The following is a 22,538-nucleotide window of genomic DNA, read 5'->3' on the forward strand; positions in this document are numbered from 1 at the left end:
AGACAATTGTAACCATTGTCTAAGTTAACTAGCATTGGAACGGAATGTATTTTACGATTTCGTCCCCTTTCTTTGCAATGGTTCGTCCCGTGTCCAGTGGAGTGTGTTTATTGGGAACAATCCACTTGGCCTAAAAGGGAAGCGGTGGCCTCTCGTACGGACAAACACACATGTGGCACGGCGCAACACTAACAGTCTGACCTACAGAACTCGACACTTTGGATGTAAAATGGCGAGTGAAGAAGCTCTACAAGTTGATCAGGTATGTAATACCAAGGCTTTGCTAATCGCTAAAAGTTTACACGCACTCTTCTTTGGAGGCCTTGGACTTGTGTATCAGCCTCTCCTTGTTCCACGGCCCCTAAGTGGTTTAGAGATTGATGCAAATGTTTCAAAATATTGGTCGGTGCTTCTAAGGTAAGAGTTCTACGCACAATACGAGTGTGGAACTAGATTTGCTACGTACGACCGATTCCCATGGTTGTCAAAATGACCAGAAATAAAGAATGACTCTTCTGAAAAAAAAGACTTGTATCCAAAAAAAAAGATTTTCAAATCGCTCTTATACAAGCCTTTGCTTCAGATTTGTCCCTTTTAATCGAGCATAGCCGATGATAAACACTAAAGCGAGTTTGCTGAGTTAAGGCCATTTTTGCACCGTTAATTATTTTCAACCTCTTGGCTTTAGAAATGTTGCATAATGGACTTAGAAAGTATTCGACCCTCTACAATGATAGGAGTCAAAGTTTTTTCATTAGATAAAGTCAAGGCCAAACAATCTCTTATACTCTTGCGGAATTATTTAACGCATGAATTCTTCTTAGGAACGTCTATTCATGGTAACAAAGAAGTCAGTCGGGTATTTTATCGTGTTTTCCTGGTACTAGTGGTAGTTAGCATTGAGGCGGAGATCCTATGTACTGTCTGGGTCTGTTGGAAGTCAACATCATTCCACTCTTCGATCCTTGTACATAATCTTTGTGGCGAACCCCTTTCTAGGCGTAACCGCTTACAAAGAAAGTAGAAATACCTTTGAATTTTCTAAAGCTTAGTGTTAATTGTGTTATTGAACACTAGCCGTTTATGAATTAGATACCTAACCATGGCATGTTTTCCTTAATTATTATTCCTAGCTTGGAATTCGTAACGGGGAATTTTGAACGAGGAAGTCCCAGTGGTGTGCATTAGCATTGGAATTCTTAGTCATTCCGTTGTTATAGTTACAAATCCTCAACTCCTGTCAGGCCTAGGGGAACCCAGAACGATGGTATGGTGGTACAAGCATGTCGGCATATACTATTCTCTTTACCGCGCTCTATGGCTTTCTGTGTTGATTTTCTTTCAAGTAAGAATCGTCCGTCAGACATATTGACAGTGATAAATTGTATTTAAAAAAGCGTCCGTGCTTTGACGTTTGCGGTTTGAATTATCTTAGGACACAAAGCTAGAAGGCATAGAAAATAGTTGAACTACTTCTATCTATCATAGAAACGAAGTGAATGCCAACAATGAATAAGATATGGTTTCCTAAGCAAACTGAACTGTGTTTGTTGTGTTTACTTAAGTTGCTATACACCCGCATACAATAAGGGTGCCAATTGTATTATGTAAACGTCGTTTTGGTAAATACGCTCTACAAACGTTCTTTTGACAAAGTGTTGAGTCAAGTCCATTCAGTGGGGTCTAAAATAGAATTAAGTATTCAAGAGGTTCCAAAATGTGATTAAGAGGACTAAATGTAATTACAGTTAAGCCGAATTACATGACAACAGTCGCATTACCAAGCCAACGGTAAAGCGATCGCCTGGCCGTTTTTGTGCTACTGTTAGATACGAGAACGTATACGTAGTTATTATCATACCCGTTGATAAGAAACTAGTAAGAAAATTAAAATTTCTGCTTTGATTTTTAAATCAAAATCTCACCTCCCCTAACCTTGCAACCGTGGAAACGTTCATAGTAAGAACAGATTAAACAGGCTTGAATACCTATCGTTATTAGATATCATAGAAGTACGTGGGAATATACGTTGTTAAAGTAAACGTAGGCTGAGTCGGGTCTATTTATATATACTCTGTATATTTATATTCGGTACAATAAGATGTTATTAATGGCTGTTCAATGCATTCAAGTCCTTGTTCGAACCACCACTTCCATGTTAACACGCGTATTGATAGTGTAAACGGCTCTTCGGGTGCAAAGCATATGAATATTTCAACATACACAAATATTTTAGAGAGATCTAGATTCTTAAGCGCAAGAGTACCGTGTCAATTGTCTGTGTTTGAAATTGTCCACATAGAACATGTGTGTGTGTGTGTGTGTGTGTGTGTGTGTGTGTGTGTGTGTGTGTGTGTGTGTGTGTGTGTGAGAGAGAGAGACATAGAGACAGACAGACACACACAGAAAGACAGGGAGAGCATGATTATCAGTGTGCACATAATAGTAGTTTACACAGGGTTAATGTGGTTATACATGCTACACAGTGAGATAACAGTTGAAGGTCATGCCATTCTAAGCCGAAGTCATATTTGCCGTCACTCTCTGTAGTACAAAAGATTCAATCTCTCCTACGACTGCCTATTTTCCTTTCGCATGAGAGGCTTGTAGACATTATGGTCGATTTCAAGTGGAACGATGAAAATACAATAAAAACCTATCAAACCCCAACAACGTACCAACAAAAATAATAGTCAAAGCCCACAAAAGCGAAAGATGGGTCATAGGAAATGTCGTTTTAAACTTGATTACATGCTCTCAACGCCCAATATAATGCTATTAGAGGAGGAACACAGAGTTTCAACTTAATTTTGTGCCTCCAAAGTTTTTGGGGTTAAGTGGATTATTTGCATCAATGCATCTGCTTGGTGAAAAGATTCTGACGCTCTCTCAAACATTCAAACGATGGAAATACTTATCCACCTTACCCCGTAGAAGATGTTTGACACTGCCTACTCGTATTGAATATGTATAAAAGACGTCCACAACAAGAAAAAAAGACACACAAGAAAACGGCAAATCCACAGGTGAGCTTGAAGATTATGTTGACGCATGTAAGCATCACAGTTACAGGTGTATTATCACCCATGTTGTTAGTTACACTAAACAGCCGCACACCACAGTATAAACACGTACAAGATTTGCTAGCTTAGCCCAGCTTCCGATAACAATACAAACCGCGACTGTTTACACTTTATCCAACCCGTCCTTTGTCCAGAATTTATTAACCGGCTCAAGCTCTTTAAAGCTTGAGACGTCCCAAGCGTTGCTAAGGAGGGCACGTTTGTAGTAGATAAGGACGCTGGATTGTAAGTCACTGGGTTGTAAACTAGGGTCACATGCATTGGACTAGATGTTACAGTGCTGGGTTAACTAGTACATAATCTGGTACCCATCCCTGTTTTAGCTCAGTGGGGCCTATCCTGTTCCCTCGAATAGGGCCTAGGCGCTAATGTAGTTAAAATGGGGACGAATACCACCAGTCTAGGGTCTACAAATGGTACAATACAATGTACATGTAATATGGCATAGTGGGACCAGATTTAAATGGGTTTTAGTCAGAACTTTATACGATTATTTGGAAACAATCTGGGATTGAGGGGTTGGGTTGAGTGTTTTGTTGTAGTCTCCCTATCACTAACATTAAAATTACAAGTTTGTGACAAAAAAAAATTATGAATGGCTGTCGAGCAAATGAAACAAGAAAAGTTTCAGCGTTACCGGTATTCTAGTCCCTTGCTTTTTTTTGTATATTAACTGACGTATATACAGGACCCTCTTCGTCATAGCGACACTGCAGGTGTATACATACATGTATCAAAACAGTTTAGACTCAAGGATTTGACAACCTATTGGGCCATGGGGTAAATGCATTATAGACATCGTCTCACGACACGACATGCAGTGGAAAAACTGGTCTTCCTAGTCTGATTCGAAAAAAATGTCTAACGTTACATATTGGTATCTTTCAACCCTTTTAGAACAGAATGATCATTTCTAGAATATCATAATGGATTCTCAACATAACTGAAAGTTAAAGTGGGAAAGTAAACAGCAATGTCATAAAAAATTTACTGCCCTCCCTCGTCCTGCAATGATAATGGTATCGCCCATAATCACCATTAAATGGTGTACAGATAAAAGGTGACCGTCCCACAAGTGACAGGTGTCAGGAGTCATTAGTCAGTAAACCACCGGGGAGCCACAGTCGGCACAAACAGAAAGTTAACCCTGAGTGATTTATTGTCCGATCCAGACGACACTTGGAGCAAGTCCGACAACCTTACAACCTGCTTACGACGAAGTGTCGCACGATTGTGAGGTAAATGTTTTGTCGTGTTAGTTGTTGTCTGCTCGTTCTCGTTCTCGTTGTACTCTGCCGAGCTACCAAACCACCTGTTAAATCTTGCAAGTAGTTTTGTTTTTCTTTTCGTATGTTTGGACTGCAACCTGTGTTTGTATGTATGAACTTCCAAACAGTTTTATAGCCACTAGAGGAGTTACAATATTGATCCAACCAGAACGTACTAAACGTAACTTCTAGAAGCAACATATCTATGCAGTATGTACAATAGAAATACGTCTTTGTACTTGGTCGCAGCAAGCCTATCAGTTCGTATATTTTAGTAGCGATGTGTATTTGAATATAACTTTTATAAGCACGTTACCTTCTGCAATACCTTACACTGGGGCATGTTTTCTGCGCATCACCGTTGCCAAATATGAATGCAAAATGCATAGTTTCAAAGGCCCGTCACCCAACCCAAAACTACTAATGTGACAAGAAATTAAAACAGTGCCATTGTGTAGAATATGTAAATGCTAGGAAAATAAGTACGATACCAGTGTGTCTCCTTCGAATTCTGTTTAACTTTATTTGCAATATCAGTCCAAGACATATATATTTTTTGGACATTTTTACTCATAGATCTTGACTTCGATCAATATTCCGTACGTAACGTTACCTGTCAGGAAAAAGTGCTTGCGGCGTTTTCCCACATAATCATTGTTTTGGAAAGACACATGTGACCAGCCGGCGGGCGTAACTGTCAACAAAGTGTAAAATACTCGCAAATTAAATAAACACATTCCAATCTAACCTTATATGTCAAGTATCCTTCAAGTTTGTAGAGCCAGGTTTCCAGTTTTCTGAGGAATATTTTCTTTCATGGATATGTACAATGCAACGTTTACTTTTGAGAATGTGCGCGCACAAGAGTACCAAATGAATACAACAGATATATCCCTTCGTCCAAATGGCATCAAAGACAATGGAAACACTTCGAAAGATGTGACAGGAAAAAGGAATTCATGGAACTACTGTCTGTAATGGTCTGAAAATATCTAGTTTCTCGTCATACGTAGAAATGCTGTTTAAATAACGGTAACAAATTTGTCATGTATGTATTGTGGATGTTGTTCTTTGATTCATGCAAAGCTTTAAAGCTATTTCGAGTCGTAGCCTGAGAATTTGCATGTAAGGTTTAGCATTTTGATACTTACGTCGAGTCTTGTTCTTTCAGTACAGCTATTTCCATAGATTAGAAGAACCTAAATCACGTATCAGAACTTAAATGCATAATTGAGATTTCAGCTCGCAGCAATTATGGTAAGGGTTTTATTTACAGAAGATTGTGTATTCGTCTGTCTTGTACCTGGCGCCGTTGATTGATTGTTTTGGAGATTAAGTCCACCTTAAGATGCAATTATCTCCGATAAGAAGTATTTGCATACCAGTTATTAGGGAGAGAAAAGCATTGTGAAGTATTTTGATGAGCCTTTGACGTCATACATTTTCCACAATAGAATGTGTCGTAAAGCCGTTGTACCCTCGCCCATCGCAAAAATATAGATACGATAATAGTAATACTAAAAAAAAACTGGGTATAATTTGGAAACGTTCAGACGTTTCAGGTAGCATCTACTGCCTTTCGCCAATGACACAGTGACTTTGAGTAACTGTTTGGCGTTTTTTTGTGGGGGGGGGGGGGGTCAACATAGGGAGCTTATATTGAAGAAAAAAGTAGATCATGACATATACATGTATATTTCTGATGCTAGCTTTTTTTCAGTGCGAGTACGCAGTTTGTTGTGTAGTCAAAATCTCTATTGGGGGTAGAGAGGGAAACGCTGGCCCCAAAATGGCTAGATTCAAAGTGGTTGAAAATACTTTCCTTTGGAGTGTGTGTAGAATATCCATGAGTACAAATGGGAAGTGGAAAACATTACTGCATTCAAATTATGCAAATTAGCACCCCGCTGTGTTTTTCAGTGTTAGAAACTTTAGAAGACATGATGTTGACTGGAGACAGTCGTGACGCCGTCAGATTAAAATGAGTATTTACAAGCCCAGCTGTGTTTTTGTAGGAAACTGTAGAAGACATGTCGACAGGGGACAGTCGTGGAGCAATCTGACAATGAAATGAGTATATTGGAAGTGGAAAACATATGTACCGCGTACAGATCATGCAAATTAGGACTAAGTCCCATGTTTTTGGTAGGAAACTTTAAGCAGACATTTTGGGCTGGAGACAGTAGTGACGCCAACTGACTGAGGTGAGTATATAGGAAGTGGAAACCATTACTGCATTCAAATTATGCATAAACCCCATGGTGTTGTTGTTGTTTTTTGTAGGAAACTTTAGCAGACATGTGGGCTGGAGACAGTCGTGACGCCATCAGGCAGCTGCGCGGAGGGATCAACGGCGTGCTGGACGTCCTGAACGACGTGGTGGATCCTGGGAAGGATGAGCTGCTCATCCAAGTCTTCAGGAGGAAGCTGGAGAATGTGGTAAGATAAATTACGTCACTGGGAGCATACGATTAGGGGGGGGGGGGGGCTCAAGTTTATTTATTCATTCATTCATATCTTTCATACCAGTAGATCACAACTAAGGCTCGTAACTTGTTTTAGGTGACCTTGGATCATGAAAAGACGTTACGAAACAAACTCAAAAAATTAACAAGCACATTCTATTTCTTGTGATGCTAAAAAGAGTGGTGGCTGTCACTTGAAACATCCAAAAATAAATCAACGGATCTTATCCAGTTGTAGGGATTGATTGATCTGATTTAAATATTGTTAACCTGGATATGTAACGTTCATCAACGTATTACGGAAAGGATGGTTATGTACACAGTTTGTGCAATGAGGAATCTTATAAAAAAACTTTGGAAACTACTAAGCGAAATTGGTTGGGTTCTGAAACATAATCTTGACTACCATATAATATGATACCTCTCTAGACTACATAAAGGTGACATTTATCCAGAATATCCAGTTTCAACGCACTGATAATGATTTGAGTACCTTTAAGAGATGTTTACTTAACAGCGATGGTAACAAAAACTCGTGGTTATATGCCTCAACGATATGGTATGCATGACCATCCTTTGATACTCAGCTCGAACTATTACCGGATTTCTTCCTTTAAATTTACAACTGTAACGATAGCGAAACATTCGCAGCCAACATTCTTCAGTTAACCCTGTCCCAATTGACGGGTTTGGTGCTGCAAAGAAACTCAACTCGGCTATTACTGTATTTCTTCCTTTAAATTTACCACTGTAACGATAGCAAAACATTCGCAGCCAACATTCTTCAGTTAATCCTGTCTCAATAGTAGGGTTAAGTCCTGCAAAGAAACTCAGCCATGGGTGAAATGACTGGGGCTGGTAATGGGGTTAATTGGTATACTGTTTAATGTTCGTTAAACGCCTGGACACAGTTAAAGAGAAAACAGACCGGCTTAAAGTTCCCAAGGGTAATTTTTGGATATGAGTCAGTTGTGCGATAATTACATATGGTGGTGGTAATCTGGATAGGGATGGAAGAGTAAATTAGAGCAAATTCTTGACGTCGCATCAACTAGATTTTGTAACGTAGAGTATAGATTATATTCTAAAGAAGTACCTTGCAAAGGAATTTGGGAAATGTTTATCGTATATATTATCTGGTCAAGTCTGAATTGGTGACGTACATTGCACGTGTAATACACAACTGTGTTCTGATGTCTTCGGGTGTGTTTTGTTTGGAGTAGTCAAGGGGACAAATTTGTGCCTATGCCCTTGGGTAATAGAAACAGGTGGTTATTACAAATGACGTCACATGTTCCTTGCCGGAAATGACGTCACCATAATTAATTTCCTGTTTCTACAGGAGCAGGGGAAATGGAAGAACATCCGTGAAAAGTACATCTCTGACGACGGGAACAACAAGGACGAAGAAATAAAGGAACAGGTCAACGGAAACTCCTCGGATCCATGGAAACTATTCATTGATCTCATCAATCGCGTCGAGAAGTGCAGGGGTGCAGTACTTGCAGATGTCACGGTGAGGCGCTGTTTCTCGCGAAACTTTTTTTCCAAAGTCACACGTCTCATACAATCGAACGAAGATTTGGGCAATATTAATCATATATTGTCATAATATATCATGACATAGACTGAAGTACACGAGTGCACTTTTGAATATCAATCCTCACTCTACATATAGCGATACGTTTAGATTCTTCTAGAAATTTTCAACCATGATGCTAGTAAAATTACAAACATAAGTTTCCAAATTTAGAGCGGCAAGTCTTTTGACTCATGTCCCTTGATTCAACAGAAATATCTCATTTGAAGACTTACAATTGTAAGATCTTGTCGTCTTACTGTTGCAAATGTAACTCAATTAGCCCCAGGACAAATAGATCGCACCCATTATGACAGGTGATTATATATAATGAGGAGCCTCACAAAACAAACAAAAGGCATGAAAGGGCGTAAAAGTCTTCTCAAGACGCGATGCTGTCCAGTACAACTGGTCTATTTGTTCATCTGGTATGTTTTCTTTGTATCCTGTCTTTCTTGTTGCATCACTGTATATGCTTTGGTAAGTCTGATCCCGATTCTGCTTCTTTCTTTACTTTGCGGCTGCATCTACGCCGCGGCCGGTGTAACCGTAAAGTAAGGCTATTGTTTTCAAGGTTGAATGTATTTCCGTTTACAACACTCTTACGAGTAACTATTGGCGACGATTATACTTTATTGGTATTCTTTAACCCTGTCAAGTAAACAACCCGACTGTCCTTGAGTTCGGGTTAAGGGTCATAAGAAGACGACATAAACTATGTACACAGCAACATAAACAACAGTTCCATAAATCTTACACTTATTGGCATACAAGTGCCGACGAGCTACATTTCAGGTATTCTTAGAGGTGTTTACGGTGTATTATTCTCAGGGAGAATCGTGCGTCACTTCCCAGGGAAGTTATGACGAGAAATGCCCTGGGGCGGGAGACGGTATCCGGGCGAAACATCCCCAACACAAATTGTAAAAACACGTCCGACGTTACACCTGCAAGTAGGACACCATTGTGTGTGTAGCTGGCTGGGAAATTAGTTCGTTTTCAGACCTTTCTGGGACTTTCTGTCCTTAGAGTGTCCCTGAAGAGTTAAACGTTACTCTCTGGCACATATTCCGACTGATTTTGTGTCTTGAAACCCACAGAGACTGTCAGAAAGAGAAGTAAAGTGGCATTCACAGAGGCAGTTTCTTCAACGTAAGTACCAAGCTTTCTTCCATTCTCAGTACTTTAATACTACAATCTACTGACAAACAAATGTCAGAGACTTAGTTTCGAAAACAACGGTATACTTGAGGAAAGGTGTAGATTTGCTTATAAGCATAGTAGGTTGACTTGAAGAAAACCCTCAGGATGCTTTGTACTTTGTTGTCTGAAAGTAATGGGAGGGGGGCTTCGTACACCTGTTCTTGTATACACGTGTCCGTTCAAGCATGAGTTGTCACCTTTATTCTGTACATGTGTCTTCTCTCCTAGCTAGGGAGGAACTCCTCCCTTGAATGAGGGGAAGTCTTGTCTTTGTTTTGCCAGACTTATATACTGATATACAGCAAATGTTTTCTGGTTAAGTCAAGTTTACGGCCTAAGAAAATATTTTTCGGGTCGACAATACTTTCTACATTCATGATGACATGATGACAATTGTTTCAGAGGACGCTACAGACGCTCGAGCGGCTCTCTCCAGTACCAAGTACAAGTACGATCAGCTCGAGAAGGAACTGAAGACTACGAAAGCTACACTCGTCAAGACACAAGAAATCCTGATCGGGAAGTCCAGCGAAATCGAATCGTAAGTTTTCAACTTGTACAGAAATTTGCATGCGTCTATGGGCGAGATTGTTTCAGACTTTGTATGTTGACGTCATTTTGGGTCCCCCACCTTTCCTTTAACTTCCTGTTCCTCGGCAAATTTTTGAAACACACACAAAATGTAAACAAACACAGTTCACCGGAACCCAGAATGTCCGTTCTGTCAATGATATATAACGTGACAAATGAGACCCTAACACTTTAAAGGTTACTCAAAAGAGCGGGAAAGACAAGTTGGTGTCATTCGATATAAATAATACATGTTTGTCCCTAAGTTACCCATAACATTCTCACTTCAGGGTAGTCAATTTTTCATATCTTGATGGACTTCCATAACACATAACGCGATGTCTATGAGTGAAAATGAATTATGACCATGTATATACACCAAGTGGTGGCGTTGGAAGGCAATAAACGTTCAAGGGCCATAGACGGTTGCGTGGCAACGATTTATAAACGGGACATCATCTTTGACCCGAGAGAACTGAAAGGTCATGTATGCTAAGAGCACTTAGACGCAGGGTGGTTGAACAAACACACGAAAACTACCTGATGACAGGTGTCATTTGTTCCACATCATTTAACCTTTTGTAGCACGTTTCAATCCATATGATTTGTTGTTTTTAAATGTCCAGTAGTGTAGTGTTTGTATCTGCGACGCCATGTTTGATTTGAATGTTGAGACAAACATTAGTCCGTTACTCGCAAACCGACATAACATGTGACAGTCATTGCAAACATTGCATGCGACCCGTAAACAAATATTGATCAAGGGAAACATACGTGCTTCCACGCAACTATAGTTTATCACTGAATGTAGGGTGTGGCAGAGAGTTGATTATATCAAAGTGTATTTTAATCGTACTCACAGTTTGAGACGAGCGGGAACGGTAGAGATCTGGGGAATGGAACAGACAAGATTCACTGACGAGGCGGCACGAAGGTAGGAATGAGTTGCAGTAACTGTTGTTGTAGTTTGTAACTGAACTGTTGGCTTACGCCGTGTGTTTGTTGTCAGTACATTGTACTTGTTTAGGGTGTAAAGTCCACGAAGCCACTCCTTTAAAAAACGCCTGGAAAACCATCAATGGAGGGTGTCAACCATATGAATATCTACGAATTGACGTGAATTGAAACACAACCGAAAAATCAAAAAGTTTAATATGTCTTTTATTAAAGTTTTGTATATTCCAAACAGAGGTTTCTATAGGGGGGCTAAGAATGTCCGGGATTTTTAACGCTGCCCTATCTTCATTTCATCGGACACTCCTAGCCCCCCGATCGAAACCTCTGCTTGGAGAATATTGTAAAGGGATCGGAGAATAGAAGTTTTGTTCTAGGCAGTTATCTGAGTATATTTCTAGAAGTCAAAACGATTTAGCAGTCTTAGACGATTGCAAAGTATACCAATATATAAGTGACATTTCTTTCTGATACAGGGAAGAGGAGCTGCAAGCCAGACTCAAACAAGTCGAGCAGGAAAAAGAGGATATCAAAGAAAGATTACAAAAGAAACTGCGGGTAAGAAGAAATATGTACTGCATGTATTTTTAATTCCCCGTGACACATCTGGTATTCTAAGATGATTTGGCTTTAGAATCTTTCACATTTGTCTGAAACGTATTCATCTCTTAATATATGGTATACAACAATGGAGTGATTGCTCTGTGAGAAAAATCATACCAGTGCTCGACATCAAGACGGTTTCACTGTGTAGTTATGTGATTTGTCGTCATGAGACGCTCTTCAACATACAAAGGAAATGACTGTCAATTTTGAATATTGAGTTATACATGAACCTTTTACTTTTCCAGGACCAAGAACACCAGTTAAAGTTGTTGAGATTGAAGGATGAGGTAGCAATCAGGAAACCAAAGGATGGTACGTCAAAAGAAAATCTCGAAATACTTTCAATCTAAAGTTTTTCCACTTTGGGCTTTTTTTAAACAATCATCATCATCATCATAACCGAGGAATCAAAAAGCTTTGTTGCTAACGTATGCCTCATCTATGAATTTCAGAAGTTGAACAAGACCTGGAAGATACGAGAAGAAAATTGTTCAAAGCAGAAAAGGTAAGGTAATCTTCCTATCTAAAATTCATATGTATTACGAGGTTTACCATCGTAAGGACAAAGCTTTTCATGACAAATAAGAATTTCAAAAAATGGTGGGTTTCCTTTCACTCTTTTTCTTTCCCATATAGGATCTATTGAATGCAGAGCGAGAAATGCAGCTACAACAGAAGTACTTTGTCGGCTTCATGAGGGGACTGCAAAGAGACTACAAGTGAGTAAGATAGATAGATTTCAATTCAACTCTCTCCCGACGTCCTATGAAACATTCCAATATTTCTCATCACTGATTGCTGTGTAATGAAGAAAACGAAAGTTTTTCGCAGCACGTCTACCAAATGTTTTAGAATGATCGAAAAGAGTAGGGCTGGCCCGGTGTGCTTGGGCAAAACGCGAGCCGCAGTGTACTACACTAGCTACTTGAAAAAGCATCATGCATCACCTCAATTGAGGATGACTGCTTTACTTACTTTGTATGGCAGTGTTTGCGCTTATGAACCACCTTTGCTTTGCAGTAAAACATTTTCTACTTTTATTTCCTAGAATCCTTCTCGAAAGGAGAGAACAAAATGGCGGCGTCGCAGCCACAAAGGACATCAAAAACATGCAGGAGAAACTGGACGAGATCCACGACGCGGCGCGGGAGGGTAAACTGGCTCACCTCCGGGCTGACATGCCCACTCACTACCTGGCGCTGGACAAGGATGTCGGAGCGCACCCTCTAGGAAACAAGCTGTCAACGAACTTTAGAAATGGGTATGGAAGTCAATTCTGGTATCAATAGATTTTCTTAGCCTCTTTAGCAGGTTCTGGTCTTTTTGGGGGTTATCAGAACATGCTACAAAGTGCTGTCACAAGAAACCATGTGCAATAGAACTGATATGCCATCAAGCAAAAACATTTCAAGCCCAAATAAAGCCCGACTCGAAGCCCGACTCGAAGCGCCTGCGAATCTATCACTTAAGTTATACATTAAAAGTACGCTTAACTCCACGTAAAAAGGCCTCTAGACATAATAAATTTTAAACAGAGTTCATTACTGTTGGGATTTTAGAATACAGAATTCGTCTGGCAAAAACGCCCCACTTTAGCAACGTTTTTACCACTCATGTTTAGGTTATTGGAGCCGTCCAGCGCGTCCAGACCGAGCAGCAGCGCCTCCTTGCGGAGTAATGCAGGAGGTTCAACACCAAACGTCTCCGGCCGCCCGACCAGCAGTTACCTGCGGCCGGAGGTCAAGAACGGTCTCAAGGCCTCAAGCACGCCGAACATCCGAATGGAAGAGGAGAAAAAAGAGAAAGGTAAGGAAAATACGATGTCTGTCGTTTCTTTCTTTAGTCGTCTTTCTTTCCTACGTTCCTTGTCAGTTTTGATATTCGAGCGCTACCTAATTTCTTTTCCTTGCTTTGCTTTCATCTCCGCTAGTCAAACCTTTTACTTTCTGTTTCCATTCTCTTCTTGTCATATCATGATTCTTTTTTTCCGCTACGCCTTCGGGTGGAGGCGTTTTTCAAATGTCGATAAATAGCAATTTTTTGACGTTTTCTTCAAGTTATCTTAAGGCAAGAAGGTTGATTCAAGATTACTTTTATTCATTGTATAATACAGCGAATGAAGCTGATTACTTGGAGCGAATTCGAACTGCACACAATATGCAAACCTGCTTCTTGTAAGCTAAAAACTGCAATTTAAGTACCAATTGACAGATGGCGCTCTTTCCCAACAGACCACCCTGACCTGGTGCACAAGACGACTGGGAGAATAGACATGATAGCCGTGAAGGCACAGTTCCCCTACCTGCTGGAACAGGAGGTCCGGGAACACTACCAGCACTTCAAGCAGTACGACCGAAATAACGACCAACATTTGGACCTAGCGGAGGTCAGAGTTCATATTCTTCGCAGAATCTTCTTCAACTTTTTGTCTTCTTTCATCGTATTTGCAACGCAAAATATTGCAATTAAATCTGACCTGTACAAGAAGTATTTCACTTTTGAACCATCGATGCACCCAAGCAGAGTACAATACATACATATGTTTTCATATTTTGATGTATATTTACATACTTTTTGGTGTTTTCCAGGTTCTGCAAGCGCTAACAGCTACAATAGGATACAAGTTCATGCCTTCACAGATTAAGGTATTTTTGCTTCTCTTCTATATGCCAATGGTCAGTAATCATATATGTAAATTCACAATTCATCCGGAAAACTACTGCGTTTAACCATCCAACACGGTGGACAAGTCACATGAGTGCAAACACCTCTACTGTAATGTAGGCATAACGACACGTGAAGTAACAACGTCCGTGACACATTATTGTTCACTGTCCCAACAGGAGGTGATGTCGGAGGTCGACCAGGACGGGAACAAATCGATCGATTTCTTCGAGTACCTGACGATTTCACAAACCCTTATCCGAAAAGCAGGTAAGGAAACTTTGGACCTTGTAAATGTAAAACAAGGTCGTATTTAGGTCGTAAATCACACATTGACGGGTTTGTACGTCTGTGAAATCAAGTGTAAATCGTTTGGTATTTACAATATATGCTTAGGTTAAAAGCAGAATTGGGAAAAAATTGGAACGCTTATGAGTTATGTAGTAAAACGTCCTTTTTTTCCAGGGAAAGCGGAGCTGTTTAAAACAGAACTGGCAAGAGAGGAGGGACGAGCGGTGTCTAAGATGTGCGTCATTCAATGATCGAAGAACACCAGGCCTGAACCGGCCTGCATCGAGAAGCATTTTCCATTCATGCTGTGATATACAAATCACGCCTACTGTATATGCAAACTAAACGTCTTCCATACAGAATGTGACACTTTGAGCAACAGATGTGCGTTATACTTTTGTAGCCCTAGCTGTGCACACGCACGCTTAGTCACTAGCTGTTCCTATGCAGATTGTACATATTAGATGACATGGATAGTGGTCTTCCTTTTATAACTGGTGGACTTACCAATATTGCCATCTCTGTTAACTTTCAATAAGTTAAAGGCACTGTTTTTTGCACTGCGACAGATACATATTTCTTTATAGGGTCAGGCAGATATTATAATCACGAAGGGAATTAAGTTTCATCGTGAATTATGTAAACTTTTATTGTATACCGTACGACGCCCTAGAAGTGACAGTGTTGATTTGTAAATTTTACTGCTACTTGTATTGCGTCTTTTCCACTGACCAACACCCCGTAAGTGAATATTACCCTCTGTATATTTTCTCGGGGTACATGCACATATTGTACATGTCACTGTATGAGTATGATATGCTCAGTGTAGAGAACTGAACAGCAAAGTTTATGTGTATTATGTGTGAGGAAAAATCGTTTGGTAGACCCACCATATTTTTTCACAAAATATACATACATTTTTTTCACGAAATAAAGATTAAGCCACAATGACAATTACCGTGTATGGTGAATTCATTGAGGCCTGATGAAGTCCCATGGAACAGTGGACGTCCACATATATAACTTAATATTACGTACAAAAAGGGATGTGTACATGAATATAGGTGGCGCTTCCACACGCGGACATGGCGTTACATGGTCCTCCTGCCATACGCCTAAAACATTCTTTTTATATCAACAAGTGCTTTAGAAAGTAACAAAAGTTGTTCTAAATGTGTCGGAATATGTCCTGATCTGCTAGGGAAAGCCCGCGCAAGCTCTAGGCCTAATGTCTTGAATATTTTCAAATGTTTACAGGTCGGGACTATATACCCTGTGAGAGCATTATCTGCAGTACCGCTCCCGGCCGCGGCGATAAAAGTCTTAAGACGACCGTCAAATTGACAAATTTCAGTGTTTATGGGAATGGGAAAATCGCGAAAGGCTCGCAAAGGGGTTCAATTTGTTAGGCTTATTTGACTTTGATTTCGATAATTATATCATTTTAAGTCATAAATGACAAAATTCAATACATCTCACAAACAAAACAATGGAATACTAGTAGATGATGGTTCCTACGAATAGAAGTGGTGGAGCCTTTATTTTTCCTGTAATTTGTTACTTTCTGTTCATGATGAAGGGCTACCACACTCAAATGCCAATTCTGTTTTGTGAAACAAGAAAACTTTGAACAAATGCAATAGTGTGTTTGTTTGTCTATTGATAGAGCCAATGTTCCTTCCAAAACGCTGGTAAGGTGTGTGGATTATTGACGATGCCATATAATCTTGGGCACCAGGGGGAGCTGTTTAGTGCACTGTACCTTTCTTCAATCTCTGTCTCAACTATCATACATAGTTTCGACTGATTTTTGGTCATTTTCTACGAATTTTGATTGTTTGGTTCTTTTTAATCATTTAATGAGATTCTGTGCACATCTCAATTTTTGGATACTATGTGGCCGGACGTTTTGCATTTTCTTGTCCCGGGTGGTAAAGATTATCTTTAGAATATTGTCTTGGCTATTTTGTCTTGAAAAATCATATCATGAGCTCCATTGTCATGATATCAATGGGAATCAACTTTTCATTTTTATTGAATACAGGCGTTCTTCTCTTTTCTTACTTTCAATTTCATTCAAAATTTATATTTTGTGCCCCTGTGTCATGGTGGTTTGTGAACACTGATCGCAAGAAAATAAAGTTGATATGTTCTTGAGGGGATACACACACACACACACACACACACACACACACACATACGTACACATAGACTGGAATACACTTTCATCTTTTCAAACACCCCTCATTCCTTCATGTTTAAAAAAATCATTAAAGCATTTGTCGTATGGAAATAAGTTACTTTATTTTACATCAACCATTCTTAACAAAATATCATTATGATACTTTTTCTTTATAAATACACATAAATAAGACCTGCTATCCCCGGTCTTGCTACAACGAATAGAATGGAATTTTCTAACGATGACAATAATTTAAGACAGTTTGATATATTCGTACAACTCCTGACAAAGTTAACACGAGTTCTTGCGGACTAGGGCTGAAATGCATTCCCGACTATACAATCATCACGTATTTACAGATTCTGAAGAATATGTACGGTCTCACATGAGTTCAGATATTGTTTTTGTTATGTACAGTTCTAGCAAAGAGTCCTTGGTCAGTACTCGGCAGTTCTGACAAACATACAAAAATGTAGCTGCCCCACCCCAGCCTCCCACCATGGAATTGACTCTTTGACGTCACACATCTCGCCGTACTCTCGCGAGATTTTGGAGTCTGTTCATGAGGTATGCATTTCTCTGTACATACAGTCGCTTGCCGTTTGGAGCTCACAATTTGTGGGACCTTCAATTGCAAACGACCCACCACTCCTTACAGCAGCCGTTCGCAGCCAGGAATCTTCTAGTGTGACACAGCGGGTCTGTGAGCTGTGGCCTTGTCTGCCGGGGACATCTGTAGAACACATGGATAAAATAAGCACATTAATATTAGAAACGGATTTATATATACTGATGTAAAGAATACATACAGTGAGTCATTCGTTCTGTATCTGTATCTATACAGCCGGTATAACTACCCTTCGACGTAACACACCAGCTTGACAGGAACGTTTGGTTATGTTACACTGAATGACCTGTCACACCTAAGTTTTGCACATCTGACTGTAAGCGTTGTCTAAAGCTATCTAGTGAGGATGGCCCTAGCCTACTGTACTTGGTACTCATTTATACTAACAAAGTGCACTTTTCATGTTCACTATGATTTGATGTGATGGTCACATTTCAGACACTAGTTCAAGCTATTGTTTCAAGTTGAAATGGGTATGGGACACTTTTTGCACACTACGCCACCCAGAACCATACAGAGTTTGACATTGTGGGGAGATCTTGACATGTACACCACCTGGAGGAATCTACCTGACTGAAAGGAGAATCGGTTTGTATAATCGACCAGCCCACCATAGACACATATTAAACACAATCTCCCCACAAAACCCTTTTTGAGACTAAGAAATAGATCCACCCACTGTAATTCAAAGTAGTTTATGTTTTCATCAATAGTGTACGACAGTGACCGTCGGGTCAGGTATGTTTTCAGGTTTTAGGAAGTTAAATTGTTATTAGAGTTCCAGTCGAAAACACTTGACGATGTCAGTGACCTGGTAAAACACACCGGGAACGCGTCTAGCGACCCCTCGGGGCAAATTATTGGCATGTACTTCGGTTTTCCCTTCACGTAGAACTTCCTTCAACAGTCGGGGGATTTCCCCGGACGTGTTACAACTATTTCTCTCCGTAGTCCAACTCAGAACACGCAAGGCACGCAACAACGGAATGCACAAATTACACCCACGTTGTTTACTTCTTCCTACTTGAAAAACTAAAGCTAGGCATTTATGTACTATGAAGCTGTCTAGAAAATGCATTCAATAAATGGAAAATCCTACTCAATATGTAAAAAGAATAACACTTACGGTCGTCCTCTGTAGTATGTTGTCCTCGTCTCCAAATCTCGGTAACATCTTACTGCAAGGTCAAAAATATTTAATTATCAATTTTTGAACAATAATCGCACTTTTACCAGAACTACCCACTATTTGCTACTGTTAGGTCCAACTGCGCCTATATAGAAGTCAGGTTTTGATATATACAAGAGTTTTAATCAATTCAGTCCCAAGTAAGGTAAACATTATAACAAGAACTTTACGGAACAACAACATACGTGAGTTTTGAGGCTGACTCTATAACCTCCTTGGTTTTACACATGTTTCTTGGCTGTGATTCTTAAGCTACCAAACGTACCCTCCCTTTCCCGGGTCATTGCTTAACCTCGTAACTTTCTTTATCAATGAAATACCTCCACCATGTAGAATTACACCAATGTGACGTGCCCGCGGAATGCGGTAATGTTTAACATTTGGCCAGACTACCGGCGCCACGCTTTAAGTAGAGTAAATTTCAGAAATCCCGAACTATAGATGTTTCCATCAACAATAGCTAGCTCCAGTGGATCTGGCTCAACAAACAAAATTACCATCTGTCGTTTCCAATATCTTAGATCTATCCCCGCCCAAAACGCAATGATGAAGAAGAAGAAGAAGAAAACTTACGTGTTTCTGTTGAAGTGTCGGGCTTTTCTTTTCTTAATGATGACAACTTCTCGTCTTGTTTCGATGTTGTTTCTTCTCCTTCTAGTTCTGTGCCGAGGGGATAAGCAGATTTATCGGCTTCTAGTGACATTTTACTCCACAGCGTTAGCTGGTCTAGTAAGTCCTGTTCGCTGCTGGTGATGATTGACGTGTGGTCGGGGCCAAGTCTGTCGGGGAGCGGGAGGATTTCACCGCCAAAGTTCGTGTCGACTGACAGTGTTCCGTCAGGTTGTACGGTCTCGTCGTCTCGGAGTTCTGCCGCCGCTGGTGGCGTGTCGTCGTAGAACTGGAACGGCGACAGAGTCCTTTCAGGGGCCGCCCAAAACCATTCGGGCATTTCTACGTCGAATGTGATGTCATTGTCAGGCTTCTGTGTCGGTGTGCTGGCTGTTTGCTGGTGCGGCGTGGAAGGGGTCGCCGTTTTCGTCGCGACAAAGTCTGAACTGGTAGTTGCGACGTCTCTGGTCTCACTCGGTGTTGTTGTTACCGCGTCTAGACTCAGCACTGTGTTCGGCTTGCTTGCTTTCGCTTTTCTTCGCCGAGTCTGCTTCATGACGAGCCCCGACAACAGTTTGCCCAGTCGAAACTGTTTGGTGCTGTTGGCTTTCCTTTGAATTTGCTGCAGAGACTTCAGGAGTTCTGTAAAAACAAGATTGTCTTGAGCTGGTTCGTGGGAGATCTCGGAGACGTCTGCCGGCGTCTTCAAGTCGTCTTCGGCAGCGGCATCGTCTTGCAACCAGTCTGCGGTAGAGCCTGTTTCGGTGAACATAGCGTCGGGGCGGGTCTTCCGGCAACCGTCGGGCCGATCGCATGGTCTAACGATGGACGGCGCCGGGAGCTCCAGGGAAGTCTTGACGACCACAGCAAAGAGACACGCGCGGAGAAACTGTACCGACATCATCATCTCTTCAATCGTACTGTCCTGAAAAATACAACGATAAAAAATCATGTCAATTACAGTTTTCTAAAAAAAAATAACGATACTTCAGTTTTAAAGATAAAAGCCTAGACGTTTTATAACAATTCTTACCTTCGTGCGAAATCTAAACCCGTACGTCAAATAAGCTTTTTGAGACTGTGACAGAGTACGCGTGTGAGTAAGGCTCTATACTAGTCTTTGGACCTGATATCGTACCAAAAGAGTGCTGTAGGAAAGCCCGGCGGTTTGTAATGTTGTTAATAATAGTCCCCCTGTATTTATAGTATTTTAGTCAGACGGTGGGCGAGTATTGACCGTCGGTATGAGGCCCAGATGGGCCCCGCCTGTCGGGGTGGGCCTGCCCGACCGGAGTTGACATGTCACAAGCAGGTAAAGTCTACCGTGGATCAGCGCGCGGGAGAACATTCTTAGCGTGGCGATGTCGCCTTCCGTGCGCCGGGGGTCAGCCGTGTTACCGCTCGGCATGGAGAAACCCCGCGTTCCTCCACATCACGTGAAGGCAGTGCCGTAGGAGGAAGAATCAGTACTAGGAAGTGCTTCGCATTGGCAACGTTTTATACATACTGAACATCGGATATTGTCCGGACCGCGGGCCATCTTAAATAGATGGTCATAGATAACATTCTCTGCACGTCTTAAGGTTCTTGCACGAACCGTAAAAGGTATCAAAAATATCATAACCGTAAAAGGTATCAAGAATATCATAACGGCACGAGGACGATGAACAAAAATTCAATTGCTTTTCAAGCCTTTACGTGCAACTTTGACCATATGTGTATATAAATTTTGATAATGCTGCACGGGGAGCACAAGAAGTATAGCTGATACACGTGTATCGGTCTCTGAATGTTTTGGACCACATTCCAACAACAGGAAATATTGACGTGTACGCAAAACACATCTGTAGCACTGTTCAACACTATACAGCACGTGAGGCCAGACCACAAAGATAAATATTTAAACCAATCCGCCGCAACCTGTTTTCTTAACCGGGTTCGCAGCGAGTAACGTTTACGTCAAATTGATGTTTGACTTGCTCGGAATGTGGCCTTTAACTTGGCATTTCCACCAAAACACTTTCCACGGATCCATCGCGTCCAGCTCTCGCACATGGCGGGGCAAGGCGCACCTCCTCCCGAGAGAGTTGTACAGAACATTGCGAGCAAGTTTGGCCCATTTATAGCACTTCAGTCTAATATAAGCCTGGCGAACTAACATTAGCTCATCGGGCGTTCACCCATCTAATACTACGTCAGAAGAGATTGAGACATGAACTATACCTTCTCCGGACGGATTTCAACAAGTAGGTGTTGTTCCACATGCATGATTTTGGTCGTTGTTGATGTATCTTACTTCTTTTCCTTCTTTTTCCAATGCCAAGATCATTCTCGAAAGTTCTCAGAAAATAGTATAGCTCATGACACATTGCAAGACGATAGACACAAACGTGTTTTTTTCTGAACTCCTGTGATTCTATATCAAATTATGCCTGAGTGTGAAATATTACAAATCATTTCAACTACACAACGAAATAGCATCGATAGGTGTCAAAGTCGGCAAATTAAAAGAATTAACTTACGATCAGGCCGAAAAGCAGAGCTTACCAAAACGAAAATATAACACCCAACGGACACAACGATATCTCCTACCTTCAGATGCTTGACGCTCCAGTAGAAGTGAGTAGATCTCAAGTTGAAGTTGAGTCTGGTCTTCAGGAAAGTTGAGTCACCGGCGATCCCAGGAAACATGCGAACAAACGACCTGCATCCGTTGTCTGGTCTGTGCGGGCCGCTCCAGCCTCTATATATACACCTCTACTTCCTGGATAACGTTATTTATCTCCCCGGAATCACCACTTCTGACGTACGCGATGACGTGGTTTAGAAAGTAAACGGTCTAGCGCGTGTATTTGTAGGTTACAAGTCTTGTGTAAATGTTACGTTCCCCAAAATAGCGGTATTATCTTTTTTCAAGTCTAGTCGGGGTCGCGCTCTCAATGTTGTATTGAAAAGTTGTTGTTTTTTGTTCTGACGTTCTTGGATTTGCATGATCCAGGGGGTTGTTCTAACATTGCCGGGGCTTCCCCTGGATACCGGCGGGAAAGTGGAGCGTGATTTACCGCGCACATGTCTGTACTCGTGACGGTTCGACGTCAGGGACTCCAAGGATTAAAAACTTGGGAAACTGAATGAAAAGATTGTGAACGAACTAAAAAAAGGGTACATAACGTTAAGTGCGTGGGGTGCACGGTGGTAAAACTTGGAATGAATTCGAAACTCGACGGTCTGTCTGTCTGTCTGTTTG

General features: G+C 41.0%; 2 protein-coding genes across 4 annotated transcripts; one reads left to right on the forward strand and one right to left on the reverse strand.

Moving 5' to 3' along the window:
• Window positions 1–168: 168 nt before the first annotated feature.
• LOC136422671 (myosin-3-like) lies at window positions 169–15,637 on the forward strand. 3 transcript variants are annotated; one of them, XM_066410494.1, is made up of 16 exons: window positions 169–262; window positions 6,635–6,790; window positions 8,159–8,332; window positions 9,496–9,547; window positions 10,001–10,139; window positions 11,031–11,102; window positions 11,599–11,680; window positions 11,974–12,040; window positions 12,181–12,233; window positions 12,365–12,447; window positions 12,777–12,989; window positions 13,350–13,534; window positions 13,960–14,114; window positions 14,317–14,373; window positions 14,572–14,662; window positions 14,858–15,637. In XM_066410494.1, the coding sequence occupies exons 1-16, from the start codon at window positions 230–232 to the stop codon at window positions 14,932–14,934; spliced, it is 1,689 nt and encodes a 562-aa protein (XP_066266591.1). In that variant the 5' UTR covers window positions 169–229; the 3' UTR covers window positions 14,935–15,637. The 3 variants fall into 3 exon arrangements, with proteins under 3 accessions (XP_066266591.1, XP_066266592.1, XP_066266594.1); XM_066410495.1 differs by lacking the exon at window positions 169–262 and adding an exon at window positions 4,147–4,321; XM_066410497.1 differs by lacking the exons at window positions 169–262; window positions 6,635–6,790; window positions 8,159–8,332 and adding an exon at window positions 8,636–8,875.
• A 1,324-nt stretch (window positions 15,638–16,961) lies between these two features.
• LOC136422672 (uncharacterized) lies at window positions 16,962–22,033 on the reverse strand. The gene is made up of 4 exons (XM_066410498.1): window positions 21,884–22,033; window positions 19,256–20,216; window positions 18,620–18,671; window positions 16,962–17,598 (listed from the first exon to the last, which is right to left on the reverse strand). The coding sequence occupies exons 1-4, from the start codon at window positions 21,980–21,982 to the stop codon at window positions 17,493–17,495; spliced, it is 1,218 nt and encodes a 405-aa protein (XP_066266595.1). The 5' UTR covers window positions 21,983–22,033; the 3' UTR covers window positions 16,962–17,492.
• Between the last annotated feature and the right edge of the window lie 505 nt (window positions 22,034–22,538).

The sequence above is a fragment of the Branchiostoma lanceolatum genome, chromosome 17 (genome assembly GCF_035083965.1).
Source record: "Branchiostoma lanceolatum isolate klBraLanc5 chromosome 17, klBraLanc5.hap2, whole genome shotgun sequence".
In the NCBI taxonomy this organism is placed as follows: domain Eukaryota; kingdom Metazoa; phylum Chordata; class Leptocardii; order Amphioxiformes; family Branchiostomatidae; genus Branchiostoma; species Branchiostoma lanceolatum.

Bases quoted from the DNA above. Each gene is read 5' to 3' on its own strand.
- LOC136422671 (XM_066410494.1), top strand. From the start codon at position 230: ATGGCGAGTGAAGAAGCTCTACAAGTTGATCAG. The intron at 12,234-12,364 runs GTAAGGTAATCT...TTTCCCATATAG, and splicing joins AATTGTTCAAAGCAGAAAAG to GATCTATTGAATGCAGAGCG. The intron at 14,115-14,316 runs GTCAGAGTTCAT...GGTGTTTTCCAG, and splicing joins AACATTTGGACCTAGCGGAG to GTTCTGCAAGCGCTAACAGC.
- LOC136422672 (XM_066410498.1), bottom strand. From the start codon at position 21,982: ATGTTTCCTGGGATCGCCGGTGACTCAACTTTCCTGAAGACCAGACTC. The intron at 20,217-21,883 runs GTAGGAGATATC...TGTATTTTTCAG, and splicing joins GGAGCGTCAAGCATCTGAAG to GACAGTACGATTGAAGAGAT. The intron at 18,672-19,255 runs GTAAGTTTTCTT...TTGACCTTGCAG, and splicing joins CGACACTTCAACAGAAACAC to TAAGATGTTACCGAGATTTG.